Source organism: Elgaria multicarinata, chromosome 18, assembly GCF_023053635.1.
Source record: "Elgaria multicarinata webbii isolate HBS135686 ecotype San Diego chromosome 18, rElgMul1.1.pri, whole genome shotgun sequence".
Lineage (NCBI taxonomy): Eukaryota > Metazoa > Chordata > Lepidosauria > Squamata > Anguidae > Elgaria > Elgaria multicarinata.
In genome coordinates this window covers 8,530,146-8,552,362 of record NC_086188.1, presented here as the reverse complement: position 1 = coordinate 8,552,362, position 22,217 = coordinate 8,530,146, and the positions used below count along the sequence as shown (strand labels likewise).

Sequence of the window (22,217 nt, the reverse complement as noted above, 5' to 3'; positions counted from 1 at the left end):
CTTCCCAGAGGACCTGAGTGTGCGGGACGGATTGTACGGGAGAAGGCGATCCCGCAGCTAGCCTGGACCCAAACCATGTAGGGCTTTAAAGGTGATAACCAGCACTTTGTACTTTGCCCGGAAACTAATTGGCAGCCAGTGAAGAGATTTTAGGACTGGTGTGATGCGATCACCCCTAGAAGTTCCAGTGACCAACCTGGCTGCCATATTTTGAACTAGTTGAAGTTTCTGGACTAGGCACACAGGTAGCCCTATGTACAGCACAATGATGGGAAAAAGGAGGAAGAAGAAGAGCAGCTGCTGACAATGACCGAGGGAGGGGTCCCAGTCCTCCCCCAACCTAACTCCCTCCAGTTTAATGGATTATAGGTACCTTTCATGCCAGCCAGCGTGGCCCTTCCCAGGCCTACCTAGAGTTGCCGCTTTACCACTCAGCACCAGGGCAAAATATGAAGATACGTTTACCACGTCAGACCATGGCTCAGTATCGTCAACACGGACTGGCAGCAGCTCTCTAGGGTTTCAGAGGGGGCAAAACTGCCCTTCCCCAGAGATGCCTTCCGCGGGATCGTCGTGTTTTTTAAAAGCCCGATAAAAATCAAATAGCGGCAGGAGTGATTTATGCTCCCCTCCGCGTTGCAGCTTCCATCTCGCCTCGCAGTTAATACCCAGAATGATTAAAGCATCTATAATCTCGCAGCCTTCGGAGACCCGGGGAAGTATCACGGCAAGCGGGTGCGCTGCCTGATAAGGCCGGCTCCGTCACCGCAGCCCTGCGCTTTTAAATATTTATACACAGATGCCTTTCTGGAGCATCGGAGAGGAACGAGACAGGCCTGTTTTCTCTCCCTCTCCCCCCCCCCCCCACGCCCCCCCAAAAGTACAAAGTTTGGAGATAAGCAGTTCTTTGAACAGACAAAAATACCCGTTTTCAAGGGCAAGATGGTCATCTGGTTAAAAATAAGAGACGGGAGGATTGTGGCCACCATAAATCAACAAGAAGGCGAGATCGTGACGGGGTTTCAAAAGGCCTTTAGTGCCAGGATGCTGAAAGGTCCAAGCGGCATTGTTGTTCTATTGGGGTTTTATCAATATATACGGCTAGGTTGAGATGCATCAATCAAGGGTTGTTGTTTATTCGTTCAGTCGCTTCCGACTCTTCGTGACTTCATGGACCAGCCCACGCCAGAGCTTTCTGTCGGCCGTCGCCACCCTAGCTCCCCCAAGGTCAAGTCTGTCCCCTCCAGAATATCACCCATCCATCTTGCCCTTGGTCGGCCCCTCTTCCTTTTGCCTTCCACTTTCCCTAGCATCAGCCTCTTCTCCAGGGTGTCCTGTCTTCTCATTATGTGGCCAAAGTACTTCAGTTTCGCCTTTAATACCATTCCCTCAAGTGAGCAGTCTGGCTTTATTTCCTGGAGTATGGACTGGTTTGATCTTCTTGCAGTCCAAGGCACTCTCAGGATTTTCCTCCAACACCACAGTTCAGAAGCATCTATCTTCCTTCGCTCAGCTTTCCTTATGGTCCAGCTCTCGCAGCCATAGGTTACTACGGGGAATACCATTGCTTTAACTATGCGGACCTTTGTTGTCAGTGGGGTGTCTCTGCTCTTAACTATTTTATAGAGATTTGTCATTGCTCTCCTCCCAAGAAGTAAACGTCTTCTGATTTCCTGGCTGCAGTCAGCGTCTGCAGTCATCTTTGCACCCAGAAATACAAAGTCTGTCACTGCCTCCACAGAATCCCAAATCCTACGGTCCCAATCCAGCTATCTAGTTTCTCCGGACGGCCACACCTCCTTCACATAGGACCACCTCCTTTCCCTCAACAACCAATCACTGGGTGGCTTCCCCGGCTGTGCCGCTTCAGGTGGCAAATGGTGGATTCAGGTTTCAAATGCTCCTCCTTGCAAGCAGAAGACTAGCTCTGCAGGAGAACGGCACAATCCCGGCTATGTTTTGCCTGCTGCGCCGGCTTTCTACTTGCGTGGACAGCAGCCGGGTGCAAGATCACGCATACCCCACTGCGGTCTGTAGAGGTAGTCTTTTCTACTGCCTCAGGATTATACCACGCACGCACACACACACACACACGCCCCAATAAAAACCGAACACACACAATCTGCAATGCCTTAACTCCAAAACAAAGGGGCTTTATTACACAGTCTTTCACCCAGGGGAGTTTTAAAGTCATTCGAATGTAAAGTATTTCGAAAAAATGTCGTCCTTCTTGCCAAACAAACCTTGGACTTGCTGATATTCCAACGGGATGTCCGTGGCTTCTTTGTTTATATCCCTGTCGAACATCTGCAAGAAGAGAGAGGGAAATGTCAGACTGGTCTGTATTTTTGCTCTAGTGTATTTTGCTCGTCCTTTCTCCCCGGTGGAGCAAGAAGCAGCAGTGGGGGGGGGGGGGATTAGAACAGCCCCTATCCCCTCCAAGACTACTTTGATCAAAACCTCCAGATACTGTTTTAAGATTGCTGAGTGGAAGCTAAGCTGAAACAGAAAGCTCTGGCGTGGGCTGGTCCATGAAGTCACGAAGAGTCGGAAGCGACTGAATGAATAATCAACATATATATATTTCCCAATATATATGTATAAACGAACATACAAAATACAGTAAACTTTTTTTTAGCCAGAAATTTTAACAAAATTACTTTCTTTTCAAGCTTCAGCTTTTATTCCTTTACCCTGTTCCCTTCCGCAGCCCTGTCCGTCCCACACAGATTGCCCCATTTTTCTTTCTAGGGTGGTATATCATTTTTCCTGATGTCTTCCATTTTATTTTGTGTTATTTTATATTGTTTTTTATAGCCCTACTTCTTTTTCAGGAGTCCCAGAGAGTCCTATAAGCTTCTGCCAAAGTTGTCCTATTCTTTTCTTTCTTCATATATTCTATATATTTTTGCCCCAAACCCCACAATTTAGTATCTAGTATATGTCGGGATTAGTTTGTATGGTAAGTGTGGAACGTTAGAACTGAATGGGTGTGGTTTATGATGTAATAGGTGGGAGGGGAAGGAGTATATAAGGTGAGTGTTGGGGGGTTTCTGAGGTATGTGAATTTGGGGGGAGAGAGAGAGAGAGAGAGTTGTTTAAAGAAGAGTTTGGATTCTAGGGATTTAGGAGTAGTGTGAAGAGAGTGAGGTGGTTGGAGAGTTTAGATTAGGCAGGATTGAAAGTATTAAAGTTTTTAAATAACAATAAACTTATTTTGCTAGCTACCAAATAACGTGTCAGCTTGGCACTATTTACCTGCCTTAGTTATTGAACACCTACACCAGATTATTATTACTATTATTAGTAATAGTTTTATCCTGGTTGTGCTTTTTATACTGTATTTTGTAATTGTGCTTTTAACCTGTTGGTTGCTTTATTGTGGTTTTAATTTTTGTGAACCGCCCAGAGAGCTTCGGCTATTGGGCGGTATAAAAATGTAATAAATAAATAAATAAATAAATAAATTATATAGCACCATCAGTGTACATGGTGCTGTACAGAGTAAAACAATAAAATAGCAAAACCCTGCCGCATAGGCTTACATTCTTATAGAATCATTATAGGAAAAGGAAAGGAACCTCTCGTGCAAGCACTGAGTCATTACTGACTCTTGGAGGGACGCCAGCTTTCACTGACGTTTTCTTGGCAGGCCTTATAACGGGGTGGTTTGCCGTTGCCTTCCCCGGCCTTTATTACCTTTCCTCCAGCTAACTGGGTACTCATTTTACCGACCTTGGGAGGATGGAAGGCTGAGTCGACCCGAGCGAGCTGCCTGAAACCAGCTTCCGCTGGGATCGAACTCAGGCCGTGGGGAGAGTTTCAGCTGCAGAAACTGCTGCTTTACCACTCTGCGCCACACGAGGCTCAGTCTATATTCAGAGAGATCCAATATTAAACCTGTTTCCTCACAGCTGGGGAAGGTTTTATTTAACCTTCCCCTCAGGTTTTCAAGTGGTGGCGCTTGGCCTGAGGAGGGTTTATGCGACGGGCCTAGTGAAAAGGGCCGGTGACGTCGCAGGCGCTGCTCGACGGAAGCTTAGCTGAAACGGGCGCTGCTCAAAGGAAGATGGAATTTAAAATAAACAGATACGTAACTGGGGAGGATGATACCTGGAATCTCACAAAGAGATTTCCCGCCCCCCCCTCTCTCATGCACAAACACACCCCACGACGATGGCCCTGAAATCACCTCCATCCACGCAAGGATCTTCCATTACCTCAAAAACAGTCATCTCCAGAACTTCCGATAAGTCTTCCTCCATCTCGGATAGCGGCGTGTTAATTGTGGCGGCAGCTCTGGCCACGTCCGGGTGGTAATGGCTCTGCAGGGTCTGCAGAAACAGAACAGGACGGGCTGTCAGCTAAAACCACGGCGGCGTTAACAAGGCGAAGGGGACGCGCTCTACTCACGGCCGCGCCGCTGTCAGTGACAATCGCCGCAGCTTGGCAGGACTAGGCTGCTGGGACGGGTCCCATTTGAGATCTGCACGCAACACCTGGTGGAATTCCCTCTTCATCACCACAGTTCAAGCTGCAGGAGCCCTGCTCTCTTTTGTACCTGGTCATGCTAGGCAGGGCTCCTGCAGCTTGAACTGTGGCGATGAAGAGGGAATCCCACCAGGTGCTGCACGCATACAAATGACACCTGCTGAAATTCCCTTCTCTATACAGCTGTTAAAGATACAGGAGCCCGGGCCTCCTTTCCACAGGGTCACCCTAGGGTTGGGGCCAAAAAGATGGAGCTACTTGACCTTAAATCTCGTACTGTCTGTAACTAAGGCATTTCAGAACCACCAAACGATTGGTGGCATCGCTATCTGAGGAACATTGGAGGGCCAGAATGGGACACCCCTTTTATAAACCACACAGGCCTAGAGTTTGCCAGGAGAAGTGTTTCAAAAGCCGTCTGCAACGGCCAAGTATTCTTATGTGCCTGGCTCGCATGTAACAACAACCCAGAGCGCATCCCTGCATGTAGACAACTGGTACCTCAGGGGGAGAGCTCTGTAAAACGGGCTCATTTTCTACATGCAGTGTTATATTTATGTTTTAGAGGAGAAAGCGCTACACCTGTCCTCCGAAGGAGCGCAGAATCCGGAATTCCAACCTGCCGCCCCCAGTTCCGCATTGCTTCTAGGGCGGCTCTGTCCTCAAGAGACGTACCTTTATCTCCCAGAGCGAGCTCTCCAGAGCTCTGCTTTCTGAAGGCTCTTTTTCATCCATCCGATAGGGATCTCCCGACATCTCTGCAGAAAACGAGATTAGAGATATTTTGGACTACAACTCCCAGGATTCCTGGCTGTCAGCCATGCTAGCTGGGGCAGATGGGAGTTGAAGTCCAAAACATTGGGAGGGCAGCAGCTTGGGGAAGACGGAGTGTGCGTTTCCCAGAATTCCACTCGAAAGGGGGGAGGCCTAGAAAAACGCCACGCCCGGCCCTTCTCACCTGGGGGGCCGTCGGGCCGGTGAATGAGCACCTTGCAGGCCGGGTGCCTCCGCAAGAGGTTGCAGATGAAGGGGATGACGATCAGCAGACCGTCGGGCGGGGCAGTGAGCGCCAGCCGGGCCAGCCGCTTGGCGAAAGCCGCCACCAGGTACGCCGGCAAGTGGCTATGGAAAGAGACGGGGAGGTGAGTCCAGGCAAAAGCGTTCCTCCTCCCCTCTTCGCCAAACTCCCGAGCTCCCGGAACGCCCTCCGCGGCTTTGAGACAGCGGGAAAACACACGCCGCTAGGTCCCGTCCCTGGCATGTCCCGTCAAAAAGACCCTTCTCCTCCGGAGACCTCCAGATGTTTGGGACTACCACCCCCATCAGCCCCAGCCAGGCGTGGTCAGGAATGCTGGGTGTTGGCAGTCCAAAGCGTCTGGAGGTCAGCCTGTTGGCGTAGATCAGTCAGAATAGATGGCGGTAGAGGCAGGCAGGCAGGAGAAAGAGCTTGGCTAGGTATAGGGCAGTTTCCGCTGACTTATTTATTTATTTATTTATTTATTTATTACATTTTTATACCGCCCAATAGCCGAAGCTCTCTGGGCGGTTCACACTTAAGACACTTAAGACACAGTGTCTTAAGACACTGTGTCTTAAGTGTCTTAAGACACTTAAGACACTGTGTCTTAAGACTTAAGACACAGTTACTGCGTTACGGATCAGTGGGGCTGCTGGCCGCCTACGGCTCAAGGGTGTCGAATCCCTTTCAGCCCAAGGGCCAAATTCCATTTCGGAGAAGGTGTCAGGGTCAGAGGTAAAGAGGGCGGAGCCAGAGGGGAACGGGGTGTGTGGCAGAGAAACCAAAGCACCCCAAGGTAATTCAAGTAGAGGTGTTTTTTGTGGGGAGGGGAGGGGGGCAGATTTAAAACCCACTGGAAATAAGGGCTCAAAGCTGCCCCACGTATTCCCGGCTGCCAGATAAAAGTTTCAAAGGCTTTGCGAGGGCGAGGCCTGGCTTTGGAGACAGCCAAAGGGAAGTAAGCGGACATTCAGTCTAGTTTCTCAAAACCAAAATGGAAGGGAGGCCGAGAGGCGTTTGGGCCCCGAAAACCAGACTTACGACGAAGACAAGAATAAATCCAGCAAGCGGAAAAACCGGGCGCGGTACTTGACGTGGAAGATGGACGGGTCGAGGAGGCTGTAGAGCTTCTTGTAAAAATCAGGGTATTCCCTACACAAAAGGAGACACACACCCCAGAAAGAGACAAAACAGTTTAACTTAGTCCTCCGACAGGATGGACTTACTGGATTCCAAAAACCGACGAAAATTCACAATGGCTACTTTTAGGCTTATGCTGCAGTTCAGGTAAAGAGGGGTTAACCCTCCTGCTGTTGTTGTTTTTAAAGATTTGTTCCTTCCAGAGCTTCTGAAGTGAAAGCAAAAGCCTATGAATAAAATATCTGAGTTTTCAACGCTGCAGGAATTTATAACAGGGGTCACACCAGCCACCAGCCCTGTATAGCTAGAGCCACGGACGATAAACGATAACCTTTAGAAATGGACTCTGGCCTTCCAGATGTTCTTGGACTTGCTGTTGCTAGAAGGCTGCACTAAACCTATTATTATTATTATTATTATTATTATTATTATTATTATTATTATTATCATAGAATCATAGAATATCAGAGTTGGAAGGGGCCTACAAGGCCATCGAGTCCAACCCCCTGATCAATGCAGGAATCCACCCTAAAGCATCCCTGACAAATGGTTGTCCAGCTTCCTCTTGAATGCCTCTAGTGTGGGAGAGCCCACAACCTCCCTAGGTAACTGATTCCACCGTCGCACTGCTCTAACAGTCAGGAAGTTTTTCCTGATGTCCAGCCGGAATCTGGCTTCCTTTAACTTGAGCCCGTTATTCCGTGTCCTGCACTCTGGGATGATGGAGAAGAGATCCTGGCCCTCCTCTGTGGAACAACCTTTTAAGTATTTGAAGACTGCTATCATGTCTCCCTTCAATCTTCTCTTCTCCAGGCTAAACATGCCCAGTTCTTTCAGTCTCTCTTCATAGGGCTTTGTTTCTAGACCCCTGATCATCCTGGTTGCCCTCCTCTGAACGCGCTCCAGCTTGTCTGCATCCTTCTTGAATTGTGGAGCCCAGAACTGGACGCAATACCCTAGATGAGGCCTAACCAGGGCCGAATAGAGAGGAACCAGTACCTCACGCGATTTGGAAGCTATACTTCTATTAATGCAGCCCAAAATAGCATTTGCCTTTCTTGCAGCCATATCGCACTGTTGGCTCATATTCAGCTTGCGATCTACAACAATTCCAAGATCTTTCTCGTTTGTATTATTATTATTTCATCATCATTATCACTTATATTTCTTAGAAGCCCTTCTCAAAAAGGACTCAAGGCGTCTTACGGCAAAAACTATACATACAAAACGTAAAAACGAGAACAGTTGTCCTCTTAAAATACCATCAGACAAACAAAACAATTCAGCTGATGCATTAAAGGGAGCAATCCTATGCCTCTAGACAGCGTCTAGGGTGGGTGGGCATAGGGTATTTCAGATTCCCAGCTCTGAGGTTGGAAACAGCGCTCTGTCTTGAAGATGGGGATCAGAGCTCCAGCCCCCTACCCTGCCCCCCCTTACAACCGGCATGGAGAGAACCACACCGGCTGCTAAGCAAAGTCAGGAACTCCACCTCAGAGACAGGAAGAAGGGGGCATTTTGGTGGGCAGGGAGGGGAGGAGACTGGAGAGCTATCCTGGGGCATCTCTAGCACCCTTCCCTCCCCCTCCAAAATGCCTGAGCTAGACAGGTAAAAAGCCCGTCTAGCGAAAATGGAGAGCGGGGAGGCAAAGACTGCCTCCGCACTGCATTGTATGGCTGTAAGCCTCCGAGTTTGGGAACTTCTGGTCATTGCGATTGCATTGCGCCCATCGTACAGCGTCAGATGCCTGCGAATAGAGGCAAGCCTTAACTAGCAGCCAAAAAGATGACAAACTTGGCAGGCCTCATTGGGGAGAGCATTCCACATTTGGGAGGCCACCACCGAAAAGGCCCTGGCTGCTGTCCTCTGAGCCTGCCTCGGAGGAGGTTCTGAGATTTGATAGCAGATGTGGAATGTCATGTAAAACACTCCCTGCAGGTGGTGAAGCCAGCAGAGCAGGGGGAGAGGTCTCCCAGCTGGATTGGGACCACCAAACTGGAAACATGTGAACCGCAACCGCTGAAGCACTGGGAACCGGGAACCGAATATGATTGGCACGTTCCAAGCGGGTTGAAACTGCAGCCTTTCGAGAGAAGGTTGTCGGGGAGCAGAAAAGGACTTACAGGTTATGGTGGAGAATCAGTACGAATAATCCATTTAAGGCGAGGAGGCTGATCGCTCCACCTGCAAGAGAAGCACCATCTGATTACGGGCGCATGCTCAAAGAGGCACATTTACTGTTCCACTCACTGTACCTCTACCCTCTATCTGCCTGTCTAACCTCTATCTGTCTCTAACCTCTATCTGTTTGTCTAACCTCTATCTGCCTGTCTAACCTCTATCTGCCTGTCTAACCTCTGTCTCTAACCTCTATCTGTCTGTCTAACCTCTATCTGTCTCTAACCTCTATCTGCCTGTCTAACCTCTGTCTCTAACCTCTATCTGCCTGTCTAACCTCTATCTGTCTGTCTAACCTCTATCTGCCTGTATAACCTCTATCTGTCTCTAACCTCTATCTGCCTGTCTAACCTCTATCTGACTGTCTAACCTCTATCTGTCTCTAACCTCTATCTGCCTGTCTAACCTCTATCTGTTTGTCTAACCTCTATCTGCCTGTCTAACCTCTATCTGTCTCTAACCTCTATCTGCCTGTCTAACCTCTATCTGTCTCTAACCTCTGTTTGTCTAACCTCTATCTGCCTGTCTAACCTCTATCTGTCTCTAACCTCTATCTGCCTGTCTAACCTCTATCTGACTGTCTAACCTCTATCTGTCTCTAACCTCTATCTGCCTGTCTAACCTCTATCTGCCTGTCTAACCTCTATCTGTCTGTCTAACCTCTATCTGCCTGTCTAACCTCTATCTGTCTCTAACCTCTGTTTGTCTAACCTCTATCTGCCTGTCTAACCTCTATCTGTCTCTAACCTCTATCTGCCTGTATAACCTCTATCTGTCTCTAACCTCTGTTTGTCTAACCTCTATCTGCCTGTCTAACCTCTATCTGTCTGTCTAACCTCTATCTGCCTGTATAACCTCTATCTGTCTCTAACCTCTATCTGCCTGTCTAACCTCTATCTGCCTGTCTAACCTCTATCTGACTGTCTAACCTCTATCTGTCTCTAACCTCTATCTGCCTGTCTAACCTCTATCTGTTTGTCTAACCTCTATCTGCCTGTCTAACCTCTATCTGTCTCTAACCTCTATCTGCCTGTCTAACCTCTATCTGTCTCTAACTATCTGTCTGTCTAACCTCTATTTGTCTCTAACCTCTATCTGTCTGTCTAACCTCTATCTTTGTTTTGCAAAGATGGGATTTAAGGGGTTCTGAACTCATAACCAGGACTGTGCACATGTCCACCAGCCATGCAGAACGTCTTTCAGCTTAAAGGTCAAATTCTGTTTCGGAGGTCTCAGGAGATGCATTCGAGTGATGGGTTGGTGGGCGGGACAAAGGGGGGAGTCAACAGAAAATGAGACAGCATCAAGGGCAAAGGGGGCGGGGTCAAAACGACAAAGTCACCGACCTAGCTTAGCTTAATGCTTTTAGTGTTGGTAACTAAGTCTTAAAGGCCGTTTCAACTTTTAAAACGGGGGGAGGGGGGGACCGCACAAAAGTGGAATGCCACTGGTCCCCTTTCTCACAGACAGATAGAGATTAGAGACAGATTTACCCCCTACCCTCAACACAAGCCCACTGTTCCCCTTTCTCACAGACAGATAGAGGTTAGAGATAGATAGAGGTTAGACAGATAGAAGTTAGAGACAGACAGTTAGAGACAGATTTACCCCCTACCCACAACACAAGCCCACTGTTCCCCTTTCTCACAGACAGATAGAGGTTAGAGACAGATAGAGGTTAGAGACAGATTTACCCCCTACCCTCAACGCAAGCCCACGGTTGACCTGGCAGTTCCGACGCCAACCGTCGGCCAAGGCACGCAGAGTGCCATCCTTCTACCCACCTACGTCGTAGGCGACCGTCAGGAAGTCGATCATGAGGGTGGGCTCGTTCATATGAGGCAGGATAGAGTCATGCAGGATCACCAACACCTTCTTGTAGAGGCTGCCGGGCAGCTGAGGAGGAAGAAGAGAGCGATTAGGGAGGGGAGAAGTCAGAGTCAGGCAAATTTCTTTCAGGGCCTGGCCTGTCCCAGAGGCAGAGAGATCAGAGATTCCATTGGGGGCCCAAAGCCAACGAAAAAGCCTACAACATCCACAACCGTTCCGCCATTTTGAACACGGGAGAGCCCTTGGTTTGTATGACCTGCCGTGGTTCGAGAAAGGGGGAGGGGACTCTGCTCTCCCCAAGCTCATTAACTGGTGGAAACTGATGGTGGTACAAGACCACCAACATAAGGTTTAAAAGTGGGAGATTTGATGAATTTGTGGGAAATAAAAAGGGCCAGGATAACTGAATAGAACCTTCAGGTTAGATCTCTGAAGACCAGATTGCCAGATGCTGGTTGTGTTGTGTTGGGACGCAGACAATGGGGGATGAGATTCGAGCCCTGTTTACGGGCTTCTGGGAGATACTTGGCTGTCCACTGTTGGAAACAAGATACTGGGAGTAGATCGAACTTTTCCCTGATCCAGCAGGGCTCTCCTTATTCTTATCCTCCAGTACCAAACCCTCACAATCCCTCCTGCGACGACAGGCGCTCACAAGCACGTGCCCTTGGAGCGTCACAAGAGAGAGCAATAATTATTTTTAGAAAAATTAATTAGTGTTAAATTAAAGCAAAGGCCCCGGGGCCATCAGCGCTCACCTTATACTTGAGAAATCCGAGCCACATCCTCTCAAAGGCCCGCCGGTGCTCCTGGAGAAGAGGGCAGAAAATGGATACGAAGATCAGACACTGGGGCTCGGATGGGAAAACCATGAACACAACACGGGGCTCGGGGGGGGGGTGCCCAGCTGCCTTTGAACTCTGCTCAGGGCTACTAATGCGATTCCTTATTTTAGCCACCTACCCTCCCTGCGAGGTAGGCTAGGCTGAAAGCACAGCCGGCTCAAAGTCACCCAGGGATCTGAACACATACAAAGGCGGGGGGGCGTCCAAGAAGGCAGAGTTAACAGGTGATTTTCTCACTCCTTCCATGTTTCCCGTGGGAATCATCTGAGCCACCACCTCCACGAAAAAAAGGCTACATCCAAGGGTGGCCCTGAATGAAGCACCATCAAAGAACAGCAGAGTGCTGGTATTAACGTATAAAGCCCTAAACAGCTTGGGGCCAGGCTATCTGAAGGAACGCCTCCTCCCATATGTACCTGCCTGGACCCTAAGGTCATCCTCAGGGGTCCTTCTCCACGAGCCCCTGCCAAAGGAAGTGAGGCAGGTGGCTATCAGGAGCAGGGTCTTCTCTGCTGTGGCACCCCGGCTGTGGAATGAGCTCCCTAAGGAGGTTCGCCTGGCACCTGCATTATATTCTTTTAGACGCCAGGTGAAGACCTTTTCATTCTCCCAGCATTTTAACAGTCTATAAATAAATTTTAACTTGGTGTTTTAAATTTGTAATTTTGCATTGCTGCCGATTTTATCTTGGTTGTGCTTTTATATTGTATTTTATATCGTGGTTTTATACTGTTGTTTTATACTTTGAATGGTCTTAATTTTGTGGACCGCCCAGAGAGCTCCAGCGATTGAGCGGTACAGAAACGCAACAAATAAATAAATAAAGAGAATTCCACACACTGTCAACCCAGACACACACACACAAATATACATACACACATACCTTCAGTTTGGATACTTTCCATTCCTCTTGGTTAGCTATTGGGGAGAGAGAGAGAGAGAGAGAGAGAGAAACACTTCGCTAAATAAAGAAGGCGAACTGCAATGAAGTATGTCACAGATGACCTTCTACATTAATGGTGGTGCACATGATAGCGCATGGTAGCATGGATTGTTAGGTATGTCGGATAAATCCACGACAGTATCGAATGAGTTCAGATTTCTATAAATCTGTCCTGTAAATTCCACAGCGGACCGGTTTCCCCCACGCCCCAAGTCGCACAGATTCCACAGACCCACAGACTGCTTTTTTTTCACTTTCTGGAATTCTGCGCAAATCTAGTCGAAGGAAAAGACGTGACATTTTAAAAAAACACCAGCTGAAAACGCGCTTTTCCCCCGTAGGTTAAAGCATGAAAATGGGGGATTTGTACATTGGGATGTGGGGGGGGGGATTTTTTATATGGGGGGATTTGCGCAAATCTGGGATACTGGGGAAAATCCGATTCCGTCAATGAGCCGATGATGGAACAGAAAGCAACAGAGAATCCATGAATGGATTTTACGAAATCTCTGCATTCCCTACGCAGGGCAGAGCGCACGTTGCACCCGCAGAAGGGAACACAGAGCGCTGTCTTACGTTGCACCAGAACCTTCTGGGAGCCGTTCCAGCCGAAGAGCAGAGGAAATCAATGTTTTAAATAAGTTAGCCATCCTAAATTCTGGTCAGGGCAGTGTGGCGTGCTTTCTAGGGTGGGATACTTCCAGGGACAAACCTTAGAGGAACCAGCCTCAGATTTATTTATTTTTCTGCACCGGAACCGGCCACCGTTTAAGAGGCAAAGGAAAGGGAGGAGAACAGTTCTGTCCTCCTAGGCATTAGCATCACTGCTGTGGCTGACCGGACAGACGCCTAGGATGGTCCTAGCGCAAATACAAATATGCCTAGCGAATACAAAGAAGTGCAGGCAACAGCAGCGTTTCACTCACCATGCCTCACTAGGAAGTTTTTAATCTCACTCTCTCCGCTCGGCATGGAGATGGACGAAATGAGAGCAAAGACGTTCTTCTGATAAACTGGAAAGGGAGCCTGGAGAAATTAATAATAATGATAATAATAGCGCAAACATGCACACCAGCCATGCTCCTCCCTTCCAGCAACCAGGCATGGCCTAACCCACTTCAATCTGCATTAACGCCGTCCCCTACCTTCAATTCCACCGTAAGACCATTACAACTTGCACACCAGGCCCTTCTTAACCTGCCCGGGAATATGTTTTCCTCTCCCCTCCGCCCCGCCCAACCTTTACTGCTGGACTCCCACCCTTGTGAAAAGTTCCAGCGAACTAAAACATTCGCTTGCTCCCATGTGACTTCCCTTCGAAAGCGGATCACACTACTGCTGCTCTAGAACTGTTTTCTGTGACAGCCCAACTGGCCATTTTCATTGTTATGACAAGCGGTGCATGCAAAAAAAATCCCACCACCGGATCTATATATTGGGAAGATTTGTGAGGTGGCAATCTGCCTCTTTATGCACAGAGACGCATTGCAGCCCCCTGCCCTGTTCATAGGGTCCCTGCCAGCAACAGCTTGGCCATCCAGGGCAAGAGATAGAGGGAAAACTTTGGGTAAAACTTACCCAAATCTTTGCCCCTGAGCACAGAGACAAGCCCACAGAAGAGGAGAAGAGGAACAACATCCCTGCAACTCTTGAAAACACAGCACCCTCCTGGGTTCCATGGTTGCCCCGGGTGCGATATCTTATTTCGGAGAGTTTTTTTGTTCTTTATTTTTTACCTTTTTGGCTTTTGGCATCACGCTGCCCACGTTTTCAGCCACCGACTTCATCACGAAGAACCGGACGTCGTCATGTTCCAAGTATTCTTGGAAGCGAGAAACCAGGAGAGAGGAATCCTCTCCCGTCGGGATCAAGCCCTCGACGACCAACTAGGAAGAAGCAAACAGGAAGGGAAGTTGAGAGCTCAGACTATGAGCTAACGTAGCGGGATTCTCTGGCCGAGGGGCTCTACCACCGCTTCCTTGAAGGGTTGTCGTTAGACACGGTAATTCAAAACAGAGCCTCCATATTCAGAGGCAGTATATCAAGGCATAGAGATGGATCCAAGGGAAAGTGAGGCAGGTGGCTACCAGGAGGAGGGTCTTCTCTGCTGTGGCACCCCGGCTGTGGAATGAGCTCCCTAAAGAGGGTTGCCTGACACCCACACTATACTCTTTCAGACGCCAGGTGAAGACCTTTCTATTCTCCCAGCATTTTAACTGTCTAGCAATTTAATTTTAACTTTGCTGTTTTAAATTTGTATTTTAAATCTGTATTCATTTCTGCATTTTTATGTTGTATTTTATATTATGCTTTTATACTGTTTGTTTTATATTTTCATGGTTTTAATTTTTGTAAACCGCCCAGAGAGCTTCGGCTATTGGGCGGTATAAAAATACAAATAAAACAAAAAAATCCAGGAGAACCCCAAGCTACGGAATAATGGGCTGAAGTTACAGGAAGCCAAAATCCGGCTGGACATCAGGAAAAACATCCTGACTGTTAGAGCAGTACGACAATGGAACCAGTTACCTAGGGAGGTTGTGGGCTCTCCCACAGTAGGAGCTGGACAGCCATCTGTCAGGGATGCTTTAAGGTGGATTCCTGCATTGAGCAGGGGGTTGGACTCGATGGCCTTATAGGCCCCTTCCAACTCTACTGTTCTAGGATTCTATGAATTTATTCATTATTAACGTTCACACAGCACCTTATTTGCTAAAAAGGCATCAGGATGGAATGGAGCATCCCTGGCTCGCCCGCACTCTGAACAAATGTATTCTCTAATGTCGACAGCAGCGGAGGGAGGACAGTAGCTCAGTGGTTGAGCCTGTGTTCCAGGCAGACGGTCCCGGGTTCGATCCCTGGCATCTCCAAGTAGGGCAGGAAAAACTCCTGCCTGAATCCCTGGAGATCCGCTACTGCCAGTCAGTGTTGACAATATTGGGCTAGTTGGGCCAAGGGTCTCTGACTCTGGCTAAGATATCTTCGGAAGTCACATAGTTGTTGTTGTTATTATTATTATTATTATTAGTCTCTGACTCCGGCTAAGATATCTTTGGAGGTCACATAATAATAATAATAATTATTATTAGTCTCTGACTCCGGCTAAGATATCTTCGGAGGTCACATAATAATAATAATAATAATAATAATAATAATAATAATAATAATAAGAAGAAGAAGAAGAAGAAGAAGAAGAAGAAGAAGAAGAAGAAGAAGAAGTCTCTGACTCCGGCTAAGATATCTTCGGAGGTCACATCATCATCATCATCATTATTAGTCTCTGACTCCGGCTAAGATATCTTCGGAGGTCACATAATAATAATAATAATAATAATAAGAAGAAGAAGAAGAAGAAGAAGAAGAAGAAGAAGAAGAAGAAGAAGAAGTAGTCGTCGTCTCTGACTCCGGCTAAGATATCTTTGGAAGTCACATAATAATAATAATAATAAGAAGAAGAAGAAGAAGAAGAAGAAGAAGAAGAAGAAGAAGAAGAAGAAGAAGTCGTCGTCTCTGACTCCGGCTAAGATATCTTCAGAAGTCACATAATAATAATAATAATAATAATAATAATAATAATAAGAAGAAGAAGAAGAAGAAGAAGAAGAAGAAGAAGAAGAAGAAGAAGAAGAAGAAGAAGAAGTAGTAGTAGTAGTAGTAGTAGTAGTAGTAGTAGTAGTAGTCGTCGTCGTCTCTGACTCCGGCTAAGATATCTTCGGAAATCACATAGTTGTTGTTGTTATTGTTATTATTATTATTAGTCTCTGACTCTGGCTAAGATATCTTCAGAGGTCACATAATAATAATAATAATAATAATAATAATAATAATAATAATAATAAAATAATAATAACCCACCTCTCCGTTTGGATCGAGGCGGGAACAACAATAAGTATAAAATACATAAAACTGAATTAAAAACATCCTAAAAGCATTCTAAAAAATATCCTAAAATTCTACTGCATAGGCCTGCTGGAAGGGATCAGTCTTGATAGCTTTCTTGAATGCTAAAAGACTTTTAAGTTGATGAGTCTCCTCCGGCAGGCCATTCCACAGTCTGGGAGCAGCAGAAGAGAAGGTCCTCTGGGTAACGGTTGTCAGCTCAGTCTTTGCTGACTGAAGGAGATTCTTCCCAGAGGACCTGAGTGTATGTGGGCAGATTGTACGGGGGAAGGCGATCCCGCAGGTAGCCTGGACCCAAACCATGTAGGGCTTTAACGGTGATAATTCAGGCAACTCACTTTCAAAAGCTTCTGTGGGAAATTGAAGCTCCACTCCTTCAGGACCAGAGGGTGTTTGGCTTCCAATTCCACAAATTTCATCAGGGTGCAAAGTGCAGATTCCTTGAAAGGAAAGGGGGGGGGAAAGATAGAAAGAAAAGAGGGTGCTAAATTTATTTAAAGTGCAACTATCACTTTCAGTAACATTCCCTTTATATGTTGTTGGACTGAGACTAGGAGATCCGGGTTCTAGTCCCCACTCAGCCATGAAGCTCACGGGGTGACTTTGGGTCAGGAACTGACTCTCAGCCTAGCCTACCTCACAGGGCTGTTGTGAGGCTAAAATGGAGAGGAGGGGGAAGACCATGTAAGCCGTCTTGTGTTCCTTGCAAGAGGGGAAAAGGCGGGATAGAAATGTAATGAGGCCGTCAGAGGGAAAGGAAGCAGCAGCCAGACGTCCCTCCATTATGCCTTGATCTGTATGAGGCTATTAGAGGGAGAGGAAGCCACTGCTGAACTTTGCAACTAAGGCTCTAGTGCCTGAATTTGCTGCTTTTTTCCTCCTCCCTCCCAATCCCCTTTTCCTTTCGTGTCATGTTTTTTTAGATTGTAAGCCAGTGGACAGTGACTGTCTTAAGAAATATTTTTGTATGCTGCCTTGAGAGCCTTCTTGGCTAAAGGGCGGGATAAAAGTGCTATAATAAAATAAAAAGAAGTAATAAATACGGGAAGAAGACACGTTACGGCGCTTTCAATGCCTTGCTGGGAACATTGTCACGGGACGCCGGCTTGGTAAAGAGAAAGCTGCCAGCCCGAGATTGGCACAAAGGCCGGCCAGCTGCCCTTGGGAAATCCACAAGCAGGACAAGAGCACAACAGCACCCTCCTGCCCATGTTCCCCAGCTACGGGTCCCATCCCAAGAGAATCCTGCTTAGGACCAGCATTCAGGACAGCCTGCTAGAGTCACCCGCACTAAACTCACTTTGACCTGGAAAGATCTGTGACCCATCAATTCCCCCAAGCAATTGATGCAACTGTTGTACCGGAGCCTCATCCAAATTCTGTACTTGTCTTCTGCGCTGTAGCTCTCTGAAAGACAAGGTGAGGTAGGGGGAGAAGAGAAGAAAGAGATGGGTGGATGGCTAAATTTTGTTTAGGTTATTCTATTTTGTTGAGGATTTTCTCTTCCCCCCCCCCCCCCCCGCTCTGACCATTAGTCAAAGCGGAATGTCACGCAAAAACACAGCCTGGGACAATCCTACACAAAAGCACAGCAGCCTGGCGATTCTGTAGACAGCTGAATTAGAACTCATCAAGAAGTTTGATTTCCACCTGTTTGGGCATGAATGGAAACATAGGTTTTCTGCTCCTTTGCAGACGTTAATCAATACAGAGGGGAAAAAACAACCTAGATGATTAATAATAATAGTAATAATATTTGTTACCCCGCCTCTCCCTCTGGATTGAGGCGGGGTACAACACAAATAAAAACATCATATAAATAATTTAAACATTTAAAACTAATACATTATTAAAGCAGCACATTATTAAAAGGCAAATTTAAAATTCAGCTGGGTAGGCCTGCCGGAAGAGATCAGTCTTTATGGCTTTCTTAAATTCCGGAAGACTGTTAAGTTGACGAATCTCTCCCGGCAAGCCATTCCACAAACTGGGAGCGGCAGAAGAAAAGGTCCTCTGGGTCATAGTTGTCAGCCTTGTTTTTGTTGGCTGGAGTAAATTCTTCCCAGAGGACCTGAGTGTGCGGGGCGGATTGTACGGGAGAAGGCGATCCCGCAGGTAGCCTGCACCCAAACCATGTAGAGCTTTAAAGGTGATAACGAACACTTCATACTTTGACCGGAAGTATCTTAATTATTTACTTACACACGCACACTGTATCTTGATAATATAAAGGAATTAATATCTGTAGCAGGACAAGAAACCACTGTCTCTATTGAAGCCCAAACAGACAGAAGCTAACTTCCTGACAGTTCTAATCCAAGAAAGAACGCAAAAGCCATCATCGAGGGGGGAAACTACACCTCGTGTGCAAGGGACAGTGAAATGTCAAGACTCAGCCCAGGAGGTCTTGTGTTCAAATCCTTGCTCAGGGCTGGGAGAGGACGCCACTCTTCTCTAGGCCTGTGTTACCTCCCAGATTTGTTGAGAAAATGTCATGGTGGTGGGCTGGGTAGAGAAGAATACCGCGCACGTCTCCCTGAGCTCCTCAGCGGTGACGAGGGACATTTGATCAACTTGAAGGAGGCAGATGGCTTTAAAAACACATTGTACTTCTGCAAGCTTAAGGGTTCCCCCAAGCATGCTGTTATCTCCTTCTTGTGCATGGATGGTACCGCTATGGCTACATAAAGATCGGCACTCGTGCCTGAACATGAGAAATAGAGGGGATGATTGGCCTTCAATTGGTGCGTCGAATGAGAGGCGTCTCCACCAATTCCTCCCCATCCATCAGCTCCTGAGAAAGCAAGGCCACAAGCCTTGATATACCTGCTCTGTCTGTAGCTTGGTTCTCGCAAGCGAACTGCATGATGGGATTGGAATGATGTATGTGCCTGAATGTGCTGTAAGGCTGAAACCGCTTCATTGGAAGGAAAGGCTTAATTGGAATTTCTAACAGCCAGGACCTTTTAATGTAAGTATAAGACAAATAAACTAGCTTGATCAATCTGACATTGCTAGAAGAGTTATGGGCCAACTGTTAAGGTATAATGAAGTTTTCTTTGGTCTGTCTTTGTTTTGCTTTAGAACTTTGCCAAGTGCTAATTGGTTAAGATGCTACTGTGTATAAATTTGCCTGCTTTTCACACTACCAGGAAGGAAGTTTGGTCTGTAGGACTCTCTCCATACAGCTGTATTCCGCTCAATAAAACAGAGCGGTCTTACAACCACAGTGGTTTTTTATCCTTGACCATCCTCACCTTGCAGAGACTCCTCTTCTGGAGGGAGCTGCCCCACAAACAGCTCTCCCCGCTTGAGAAAGGCCCCAAAGAGGCGGCTGCAGGTCCGGATGGCGCACACGACGATCTCTTCCTGTTCGGCCTGTTGAAGGAAAGGAGCGAAGATTTGGAATGGGGGAAGAGGCGAGGCAAAAAGCAAGAGACTGAACGGGCCGTACGAAATATCTGAGGAATGGGACAATGGGCTGGACGACCGTGACACTAAATACTACAGATACTAAATACTCTGTAGCGGTATCATCTTTTCAACTGAAAACGACAATAGATATAGTTTTAAGGGAAGTCTGTCATTGGTTCCCTCCTCCCTCAATTGTAGGATGTAACAGGGAGAGATAAGAAGGGAAGTAGGCCCATTCCCCCAACCCTGTAGAAAGACTTCCTCGTTCTTTTCCTTGTCCCTCCTCGTCCCTTCTTCCTCGTGTATCGTGTCTTTTTAGAGTGAAAGTGCATGGGCAGATATCATCTTCCTGAACTGACTGTTGGTAAGCTGCCCCGGGAGGTTTTTGGGCTGAGGCACGGGATAAAAATCGCTTAAATAAATAACAGTGTCTGTGGGGCAATGGGTCCTCACTGGTGTACTCTGCACGTGCTTAGGAACACAGTGTTCCTCCTTGGCCAGTCACCATGTTAAAAGATGTGCTGAAGGCAGAAGCTTGCTGTCTTTTGGTGTTGTAAATAAACTCGCACAAGGGACCAGTCTGCAAAAAAATGTACCGCAGACCGCCCTTGGGGGGGGGCAGGCAGAGGAGGGACAGAGATTGCCACCCCCTTCTCCGGCAACAGCCCACTTGGTTTCTCGGCTGGGCGCAGAGGAGGGGAACCGTTTTCCATTCCTCCTCCTCCGGCTTATACTCTGCTAATCTCCAAGCTAACTTCCCGCAAGGGAGGCTCGGAAGGTGGCAACAAGGGAGAGGGGCTTTCTCGGTGGCGGCCCCCAATTATGGCATGGTCTTCCCAACAAGGCCCGCCTGGCGCCATCATTTCGGCTGCAAGTTTAGCCCTTCCTGTTCTCTCAGGCATTTGGCAGCAGATAATGAGATTTTAATTAGATCCTGGTTTCTTCCTACTGTTGTTTAAAATTATTTAGTTGTGTGTTTGTCTGTGTGCACGCTCTGCTTACGCATTTGTACATCAATGCTTTTTAGGCTATGCGTCATCATCGCAAGTCACCCAGAGCACTATGTAAAAAACGAAATGAACTCTGCAGAAAAGCCCAAACTGGAAAAATTGCTATTTATATGCAGGCTTACGGCCACACATTAGCAACAAGAGAATGCACTCTGCACATGCTCTTCTTCCCTGTGGCTTCTCTTGACCCTGGGACTGGGTGAGGAGGGGGAGCTCAAGCCCCCAATCCTGAACACACGTAGCTTTTCCCAGCCTGGTGTCCTCCAAATGTGTCGGGACTTCAACCTCCCGTCCCCATAGCTATGGCTAGGGTGACCACATGAAAAGGAGGACAGGGCTCCTGTATCTTTAACAGTTGTATTGAAAAGGGAATTTCAGCAGGTGTCCTTTGTATAGATGGGGAACCTGGGGAAATTCCCTCTTCATCACAACAGTTAAAGCTGCAGGAGCTATACTAGAGTGACCAGATGCAAAAGAGGGCAGGGCACCTGCAGCTTTAACTGTTGTGATGAAGAGGAATTTTCACCAGGTTCCCCATATATACAAATGACACCTGCTGAAATTTCCTTTTCAATACAAGTGTTAAAAATACAGGAGCCCTGTCCTCCTTTTCATAGGGTCACCCTAGCTATGCCAGCTGGGGATGATGGGAGCTGGGGCAATTGTAACGAGGCTGGGGCTTACCCTTCCTCCTCTGAGCTCAATGGGGCTTACTTCTGAGTAAAGCAGCCTCCTCCATCCCCCAGCCAGGATGGTTGATAGTCAGGAGTCCTGGAACCTGGAGTCCAAACCAACTGGAGAGCCCGGTGGAGTAAAAGTGCACGCCTAGGGCTCGCGGAGGGAGCGATGCACTCTGCACGCGCTCCGTCGCCTCCTCCCGGCGTCCCAAAGTGGTCGGGGGGGGGGCGGGGGCTCAAGCCCCGGGGTTGGGAAGATCGACACGCGTCTCGGTGCCGGGGCGCGCGCACCCACCCACCTGCAGCTGCTCCAAGATCTCGAAGACGCGGTTGGCGTTGCTCCGGCTCGCCAGCAGCGCCTCCAGGCAGGCGCTCAGCGCGGCTTCGGTTCCCGAGGCCTCCATGGCTGTTTTCTTTGCCTCCGGCCCGGGCAGGCTGGCCCACATGCGCGGAAGGGGAGCTCCACGCGGCTGCGGCTCCTCCTCTCCGTTTCCGCTGCGGGGAGGTGGCCGCTTCGTGCGTAATAGGCTGCGCGCCTAGCCCTGCGAGAGGGGGAGGCGGCTGTTGTAGGACTCCAATTCCCATCCGCCTTGGCCGCCAGCGAAGCGTGATGGGAGTCGTAGTTTAGCACCGCTGCCTGTTTTGCAGCACAATCCTAGCGCGCTTACGGGTTGCCTATCCAACGTGAAGGTCTACCTAGAGTCGGCTCATGGAAAATGAATGTGACTTCAGTTACACCGGCCTGTTCTAACCAGCGTCGGACTGCAACG

The 22,217-nt window shown here is 48.0% G+C and overlaps 1 protein-coding gene across 1 annotated transcript; it reads right to left on the bottom strand.

The window, feature by feature from the left end:
- Nucleotides 1–2,128: 2,128 nt before the first annotated feature.
- On the bottom strand, nt 2,129–21,881 carry NOC4L (nucleolar complex associated 4 homolog). The gene is made up of 15 exons (XM_063144418.1): nt 21,747–21,881; nt 19,604–19,724; nt 17,647–17,753; nt 16,685–16,786; nt 14,183–14,332; nt 13,373–13,472; nt 12,387–12,421; nt 11,417–11,467; nt 10,613–10,724; nt 8,774–8,834; nt 6,551–6,661; nt 5,450–5,613; nt 5,167–5,249; nt 4,221–4,334; nt 2,129–2,307 (listed from the first exon to the last, which is right to left on the bottom strand). The coding sequence occupies exons 1-15, from the start codon at nt 21,849–21,851 to the stop codon at nt 2,191–2,193; spliced, it is 1,533 nt and encodes a 510-aa protein (XP_063000488.1). The 5' UTR covers nt 21,852–21,881; the 3' UTR covers nt 2,129–2,190.
- Nucleotides 21,882–22,217: the final 336 nt, after the last annotated feature.

Coding starts and splice junctions, on each gene's coding strand:
- NOC4L (XM_063144418.1), bottom strand. CDS start 21,851: ATGGAGGCCTCGGGAACCGAAGCCGCGCTGAGCGCCTGCCTGGAGGCG. Junction 12,422..13,372: donor AAACTTCCTAGTGAGGCATG/GTGAGTGAAACG, acceptor TCTCCCCAATAG/CTAACCAAGAGGAATGGAAA. Junction 11,468..12,386: donor GGAAAGTATCCAAACTGAAG/GTATGTGTGTAT, acceptor CCTCTTCTCCAG/GAGCACCGGCGGGCCTTTGA.